The sequence below is a fragment of the Saccostrea cucullata genome, unplaced genomic scaffold (genome assembly GCF_032062105.1).
Source record: "Saccostrea cucullata isolate Sc308-1 unplaced genomic scaffold, CSIRO_AGI_Scuc_v1 ctg4371, whole genome shotgun sequence".
Classification (NCBI taxonomy): domain Eukaryota; kingdom Metazoa; phylum Mollusca; class Bivalvia; order Ostreida; family Ostreidae; genus Saccostrea; species Saccostrea cuccullata.
Window position 1 is genome coordinate 129,212 of NW_026921528.1, and position 8,997 is coordinate 138,208.

At 32.3% G+C, this 8,997-nt stretch overlaps 1 protein-coding gene across 1 annotated transcript; it reads left to right on the plus strand.

Moving 5' to 3' along the window:
• Window positions 1–3,494: 3,494 nt before the first annotated feature.
• Window positions 3,495–6,998, plus strand: LOC134260197 (xin actin-binding repeat-containing protein 1-like). The gene is made up of 2 exons (XM_062742786.1): window positions 3,495–3,619; window positions 4,134–6,998. The coding sequence occupies exons 1-2, from the start codon at window positions 3,511–3,513 to the stop codon at window positions 6,641–6,643; spliced, it is 2,619 nt and encodes an 872-aa protein (XP_062598770.1). The 5' UTR covers window positions 3,495–3,510; the 3' UTR covers window positions 6,644–6,998.
• Window positions 6,999–8,997: the final 1,999 nt, after the last annotated feature.

Genomic DNA, 8,997 nt, shown 5'->3' on the forward strand with positions numbered 1-8,997 from the left:
CTAAAACAAAGAGGAGTTTATCCATAGGTCATAAAGATTGCAATTTTTGAACTTACCGGGTGGTAGTAATTTACTACCACCCGGTTAATTAAAAAATCACAATAAATTAAGTTTCTAAATCAAACTGCATGCATGTCCATGCGAACAAAAGCAACAGAGTCCCAAGGACAGGAATGAGTCCATAACCTTTAACCATTTTCTTTATAAAAGATAAAGAATAAAAACAGTGTTGGAATTAACTAGGATCGAGTTATATTTAAACAAGCACAAAGTAAATCAAAGGACCCTGATCTACATTTAATTATCATTGAAGTAGAGGTTATGTTTTGAAGAACAATGAAAAAAATTACATTAATGTGCATTTGTATGGATTTATTGGAAACCATTTATTTATATCCTGACTGTGGCGTTCGTAATTTTAAAATTAATATGATTTGCAGAACTATATGGTCTACAAATTATTACTTGAATGATTTCGCCATATTTTAAATTAATATGTCTGAATTCCATTCGAACACTTGCAATTGGTTTGAAAAGGAGACCAGGTAGCTAGCATATCAAAATAGTAATACATATGTAGTTTTCCTCACATGCCCTAGTTTCGTATACGGGTCATTTTTAAGCCATAGTTTCGTATATGGGTGTAGTAGTAGTAGTAGTAGTAGTAGTAGTAGTAGTAGATTTATTCAGGTAATTCAGGGGTCAGCCAGGCTACCTTTTCCTTCTCTTAACACAAGGAATATAACTCAGTTTTAGACGTCCCCGATTACAGCAATATGAGCTGCAACTTTGATGTCAGAATTTTTTGTTGCAAATTTGTAAATAACTATTTCAATGACCAAAGAAATAGTGTTAATAAACTTCTGTTGTTCATAATATGTCATATTTGCTATGAAAGAACCATTTATAAGTTCGATTAAATCAAAATTGCATTATTGTCGTTCTGTATACAATAATGACTTCTCATATAAAACTATGTATTGGATTGTATATAGAAGTCTTTTTTCTGCTTTATTTTAATTGATCATTACGGTTCAAGTTACATACAAATTTATCATAATAACACATTTTAACAACAAAATAAAAGTTTTCAAAATGCACACTACAGCTCATATTGCTTTAAAAGTAAAAATTTACTAATTTTTTCAGTTATAATCCTACTTTAACATAAACAGTTCGCTTCTAGATACTTTTTTTCTTTTCAAACAAACCGTTCCAAACGTCCTTCGTTTTGAAGCCTTCTTATCGTTACTGAAATTACTTTATGATATTTAAAGTCTTTACAGATACCTCAACTTCCGGTTATGTTTAAAGCGTAGAATAAAACCAGAGACCTCAAAACTCCTCTTTCTGAGACCTCTCCTTTTTAATTGTTTGAATATGAGTTAGAAATCTTTCGGAAGAGACGTCTGTCCAAAAGTTTTGGTGTAGACGAATCTGGCTGAGATTTCTATCTATGGTCTCTAATCTACATTCCTCATGTTCCTTGCAAACCCAAAGATTTTTAAGCAGAATTGCGAGAGTATCAGAATCCCTTGGCTACCATAGATGGGTTTTTTTAAGAGGTCTACGCTTTCTCCTCTTCGAAATAAAATGCGAAAAATGCTTGAATGGCATCTATGACGTGAACAAATCCATGTACAAACTTTTGAAGTTTTTATTAACAAAGTTAATGTAAGACAACGATCCACGTCAGTCATTTTTTACTTGATGAAAAATTCAGATGACAACCTTATGCGTAAAATATCTTGAAAAACCATTAGATTTGTAATTATTTTATTTCTCTTTCCTGACTTGGTCGCGTTTGAACATTCTGATGCATGACTCTTTTGTTGTTTTTTCTGGTGAGCTCGTGCCGACCTTAGATGTTATGTTTTGGCCTCACGCCGACCTTGTTTAATGTCATCATAAACTACAAATTAATTCCAGTGGAATAAGGTTACGCTCGTGCAGTTTGGTCATTATTAATTTATAACATCAATTTGTTATTTTCATTAACTCATGTCACCTACATGTTGTATTCATGACAAATATCTATCTTTAGACGTTTTATTGTTGAATTTTGTTTTAAGTCAAATTCTCTGGACGCCAAAGGTAAAGAGAGCTGTACTTAAAAAATATTTCATTTAAGGCTATTTGAGAAAATAATTATTCCTTATTTTTTATTTATTTGTGTAACTTTTTTTAATTTAGAAATATTCAGGTCTATCCTTTCTGAACATTTTCTACATTTTTTTCATTTTTTTTTTTTTTAGAAAAAAAACTTTTTTGCAAATGCATAAATAAACCATTAAATATCAAACACATATAATAGTAAATTTCTTCTAACTTTTTCTTTTATTGATATGTAGTCGAAAATAAAAAAGAAAAAAAAAAACCCAGATGGATTAATAAACAAATGATTAAACAAATAAATGAATAAAGATAATCAAACGTCCATTCTATTTCTTATTTCTGATAATTATCAATGACCTACTCAGCGATTGGAATGTTTATGTTTTATGAGTTGTGCATGCGAACAATCTTCGGGTTTATGGATGATCATTACTCACTGTTTATATCAAAGAGTGCACACATTTCCTGTTTTACGAATGTCACCTGCTATGTAAATTTCATTTTTATACTGTCTAGGTCATCTGTCAATGGAATAATCAGCAGGTTTGATAAATTAATCATACATGTACATGTACATGCATGTATTATTTCACATGCATATGCAGGATACAGATTTATAAAACTTCCAAGTATGCATAAAATAGGACATACGTTACAGATAGACAGACTGATCAAAAGCGATGTAGCAGTTTAAGACATAAGAAACGTGGTTTTGAACTTTATATTGTCTTATTCCCTGCGTAATTTAATAGCTCCAATAAATGAAGGATCTTTGGGCAATTCTATTATTCCTGCATGGTAATGCTGTAGATCTTTTCTGAAATAAATAAGAAAAAACAAGCTGATTAATTTTAATCTTCAGTAACTTTTTCTTTGAAAATACAAGAATTTTCATCAGTTGAAATATGCTTCAAATGTCTGGTAATGTATGCTGATTTTGTGTCCAAGGGCATCTAATGATACTTTGATTTTATATTAAGAAAATCTCGGAAAATTATCACTGGGAAAGGTGCACTGCAAAAATCTTGTACATGTTCCTATCACCATGCACAAGAAAAATGTAGCCATGTTTTTAAAAAAGAAACCGAGGTATGTTGCAATCTCCACTGAAATAACGACTGTTTATGAAATAATTATTTCAATAGTGGTTGAGAGTGCATTTCAAAATGAACATTATTTCAATAGTGGCTGCAACATGGTTTAGGTTTTGAAATTATTTCAACAGTGAACGATTATTTTCAACAGTCGTTACAACCTGTGCTTGGTTTTGAAATGCACTCTTAACTACTATTGAAATAATTCTTTTAATAGTGGTTAGTAGTTGTTATTTCAATAGTGATTGAAACAGATCTCTATAACAACTAAGATTCTGATTTATTTTGTATTTAGATCACAATGAGAGTCCAGTGGCATTTCCTTTTTATCCTTCTTGCTGCTGTTTGTATTAACTGTGCTCCTAACAACATATCAGATCAGAAATCCGAAGCAACACGTGCTATCCAGGGTAGGAATCCTTTGATTTAAATATTTTAAGTTTATTATCTTCTTTAAATAAATTGCATAAAGAGCAACATGAAATATTTTAAAATGCCTCTTAAACGTTGGTTATGGTTTTGTTATGCATTCAGATATCATTTAAATATCTACATAACTAGACCAAAATTTAATTTTTCTTGCCATTTTCTGCGATAAATTTATTTTAGCTATTCTTTCCAGATTATATTTTTTAAATGATTAAAATGGGATTCATTGTGAGAAACTTTTACTTACAATTTTGGAAAAGAAAATTAAGACTATGAATTCGATTTTTTAGTTTCATTTTTAGATCTTCTTGTACATAAAAACCTTTCCAGAAAAAAAGATTTCATTGCTCTAGATCTTGCATCCGCCAAAAATGCTAGATGCAAGAATTTAAACATGTGTGTATTTGTTAACTCACAATAGTTTGTGAGACTCTTTCGCTGAAAGAAGTATTCAATATAGACGATTAACAAAATTTGCTTGATTTTAAATTCTAGATGCCAAAGCCAAAATATCCAAAAGCAGTGCCAAGTTTGGGAAACCGTCATTCAAGTCCTATTTACCACCAGCACAACCTGTGTCTATGAAGGAAATCGGCACTCATCTAAAAAGTTCGAAACCAAAGACGTTCGCCTTCTCCAGCAACAGTTTTAGGTTCAAAGCACCCGTGTTTTCGCAAGCAAATCTCCAGCTTAAAACAAAGCAAGCACAGAAGTTACCACGAAAAGAAGTGTTTGCAAAACAAGACATTCAACAATATAAACCTCACACAAACAAAATAATAAAGAAGGTTATGATCAGAAATAAAAAGCAGGGTCCAGTTAAGACTATAATTAAAAAGATTATAATTCGACGAAAAATAAAAGTGAATAAAAACCTTATGAATGTTAATAAGAACAATCGAGGCATTGGAGGGTCAAATAATGGGTGGAAAATAAGCCATTACCCCGGAAAAGAGTGGAATAAAGCAAACATAGTTGAAAACCATAAACTCCACGGGAAATTTAGAACACAAAGTAATATGGATTTCTCATTACAAAGCACACATGAAAAAGTGAAGGATATTGCAAAGGATGAATCTAGGTCAGAGACTCATAAAAAACAAACCACAACCCCAAGGCAAAATACAACACCAACAGTGGCTGATAAAATCAAGAATACACAATCAATGTCGACTGGTGGCGAAGTAAAAGCGAAAAAACACGAAAGCAAAGTTGACAAAACTTGGGTGAAAAATATAACAAGACTTGATGCTGTTCAAAGACCGATAATGAAAGAACCGACACCGAATAAGCCACAGTTTGCAAATTTGGGTCTGAAACCTGCACCAATGTCTGTATCGTCCAGCTATAAAATTCCTTTTCACAAATCTGCAATTGTTTCGAAGAAAAATGAACAGAATCTCTCAACTCAGCAAGAAGCAACAAGAAACATGATTATCAATTCCAGAAATGAGGCAAGTCAAAAGAGTAGCTATAAAATTCCTTTTCAACATTCTCAAGCTATAGTTGTTTCGAAGGAAAAGGAACAAAACCTCTCAACTCAGCGAGAAACAACAAGAAACATGATTATCAATATCGGAAAAGACGCAAGTCAAAAGAGCGATATAAAATCGGAAGCAAAAATTAATATTGGAGCTAATACGATTACTTCTGTGACAAAGAATTCAGATCTAACAAAACTAGACGAAAAGAAAAAAGTTAACAAGCCACCCATGGTTGCTGATCAATTGATCACAGACTTTCAAATTCCCCTACCCCCTGGTGAAATATTTGAGAACGGAAGTCTATTTATGAACCTGCCAAGAAAGGAATTTCATAATCCAGCAGAAATAGTGGTCAATTCAATTACAAATGATAGAAAATTTCCCGTGGAAACCCCGCCAGAAAAACATAAAAGCTTATTTGATAAGTTTCAGTCTGTGCAAAGAAAAAGAGGAATTGCAAAAAGCGATATTATTCCACCAGATTTGCATCAAGCTATCACCGTTATACAGCAACAAACGAAGAATATAGAAAAGAAACCTTTGGAGCCACATCCTATTGCTAAAAATACTGGCCTTTCGTCTGGTGCGATTCACAATATGCGTGAACCAAGCCAGCCTACTGGAGTAAGCGTAGGAGTTTCGCTTTCTGAGCATTTTAACCAACACCCGCCGCCCCCGGGACATTTTAGACCCGGATTTATACCTCCCCCACCACCTAGTGGATTTAGAAGACACCATATCCCTAATCCACCTGCTCCATGGAATGTACCTACTCCGCCTCTTATTACACCAGCGAATAGAATTCATACCCAAACAAACCATTTTGGAAGCAATCAAAATACACTAAACCATAGAGCTCAGATGAATTACATTCAAACAAAAGTTCCACTGAGTGGCGTTATACCTCAACCACCTATCGTTGCAAGAAAACATAGCAGATTTTCTCGTCCGAAGAACATAGCACCTTATCCACAACCTCCTCCTGCGTATTTGACCAAGGCACCTAACAAGTTAAACCAGGTCCCTGTAGGCGCGCAGGATCATGGTCCGTTTGAACCCATGCATGTTAACTATCCTCGAAATCGTCACAATGGAGGTCCACAATTTAACAGAGATTCCATGCGGAAACCACCGACACCACCAACTCAGAACTTTGTGGATACCACAGTTATTCCAGTGGTGAATAAACCAGAACCTAGACCAAGAAAACGAAATCTTCCCAAGCCCGTCAAGTTCGATCCACTAAAGCATATAATGAAAAGGAAACAGGAATTAGCAGCGAAGAAGGCTAAGAAACCAACTAATGTCAGGAAACCACCAGAGCCACCTGGGGAGAAAACAGCAAGCCCAGATCCTGATAGGAAAAAATTAAATCAGAAAATATTTAAAAACTCTTTCCAAAAAGACTATGTGAATGAACGCAGAAGCAACCAACCTATGAAGGAATTCGTATCTGAATTTGAAAGGTTTATGAAACAAATGGACTCGTTCATGGACCTGGCTGGTATGCTAGAGTTCTAAAAATTAAAAATTTGCAGATCGTTAAATGTAATAAAATGTATTAATATGTAAAAATGTTCAAACTAATCAGTCATGGTGAAAGCATATCCTTACACACGTATGCTAAGAACATAACAAAATTTGAAAGAATTAAGGCAATGGTGAAGGTCTGTTGTGATGCATATTTTTTTTTACAGGTAATATCTCAGGTATTTCACAGTTTATACACAGCACAAATCTTCTGTGGTGTATCTAAATTTTAAAAATATTGAGAAGGGTCACTTTATGAAAAAATACGTTGTAGCACATATTTTTAAACTTAGATCTGTTAATTAAATTTTATCACATGAGGAAATCAAATCACATCTATTTTCCTAACAGGCATTGTGTTTTTCGGAAATGAAATGTTTTATGCTTTCAAAAATACGATTTTTTAAATTTATCTTAAAAAATTGTATTTCAGTATAATCTTTGAGGCTTTGGGTTATGTACTTTCAGTAACTTTAATTAGGAGATAAGCATACAGGGCAAATAAATAAATATTTTTCTTTTTTTCGAAAAAAAAAGGTAAAGCTTTAGATTATATTACTTCATTGATTAGAAAGGACAAGGTATGGTTACTACCTATTTTGGCCCCTAATTTTACTAAAAATCAAAACTCAGCTAAAATTGTTTTAATTTGCGGTTAGGAACTCTAATGGTTGCGTAGTTCAAAACCAGTAACAATTCAATTAAAAGAGTACAGTTAAGCAAATGGAGGGAGTCAAGTTGGACAACTTACCAAATTTTATCAATTTTGATGGAATTTCGTGAAAATTGAGATACTTTTATATAGCACAATCTTAAGATTGCTTATCTGAGATTATTGTACAAAAACATCTGAAACTAGTGCATTAAAAATATATAAATATGGTAGATAGGCGAGTTAGTGCTCTATGTTTTCTGAAACCAAATGTTATATAAAGTAAAAAAAAAAATGCCTAAAATATGAAAAATTCGGAAAGTGACATACTTTCTTACCTTTCTGGGATCTTTGTGTATATCCCATTAAACTGTGCACGTCCTTTTGTAAACTTGACATAGATTTATTTATTGCAATAACAGTGCTATTTAATGTTACAATGCATCGATGCTCTTCTTAAAAAAAAAAAAATTAAGTCCACTTTTTACTTTTTGTATTTGTGAAAAATTTAAATGATTATGTATGTATATCTTGTTGCTCTTTGTTCAGAATGGTGTTTGTTGATTAACCTCTGAAGGACATATTGCAGTTCAGCTTATTCAGTTGTATTGTATTTTTAACCTACCTGTCGAGTAGTTTGCCAAGAAACCTTAGTTCTTTTTATATTAAGAAAAAGATGGAGAAAAATGCATATAATTTGAAGGATTTCATTGTGCGGGACTTTTTTCATATCATTAATACCATATGAAAATCATTGAATTTTGCTGTAGACATGTACGTAAAAAAGTTAATTGTACTTATTGGAGCCTAAAATACGACCAAATGTAAATACCCTCGCACCTACACAACTATTTCTTGAGTGTTTGATTCACAGTGACTGTTGATTGCACATGATGTTTGAAACATATTGATATTGATTTTAAAATTGGTGCACGATGTTAATTTTTTTGTCTCATAGTCTGTTTGTACATATAAAATATTTTTATTTTTAAAAAATATTTTCCCTTTTGCCATGTACGTTCTATTATCATTTAAAATGTCACTGTTAATTTATCCAGAAAGGTACACACGAAAACATCTTTTTACAACAGAAGTGTCTTAGTGTCACAATGAAGTTGGAAAAGAGCAGATAAAAGTTTGGAAAGCAAAGATAACATTTGGTAAAATTTGAATTTAAGACATTTTTTTATTGTAAAAACTATAAAGTGGCACTAATGCGCTTCCATAATTCACAGATTAACGGTAGGACAACCTCTGCTTACTAACTTATCAGCACTTCAATTTTGTGAATGTAAATAGAACCAATTTTTAAGTAAAATGAAATAAAATCATTGGTAAAGATGAAAATTATGAAAGAAAATTATTTTTCTCCTTGAACAACAACAAAAAAGGTTGAAAATAAATATAAGATGATATGTCTTTGAATGAAAAGTATTATCCTTCACATGCAGATTTCAAACTTCCTATTCACGAGTGCAAAGAATAAAATTAAGTCTTTCCACAAGGTATACTTGAAAATTCCCAATTCATAAAAATCTGTTTTTTCAAAACTTTCCGAGAAATCTCGATAAAAGGTGTCATTAAAAAAGTACTTTAAGGTAATTCCAATGTAAATAATTGGAATGACTCTAATATCTTTCAGTGAAGAATTGGTGATATAGAACAACGAGCTGGGATTCTATAAAAGACAGTG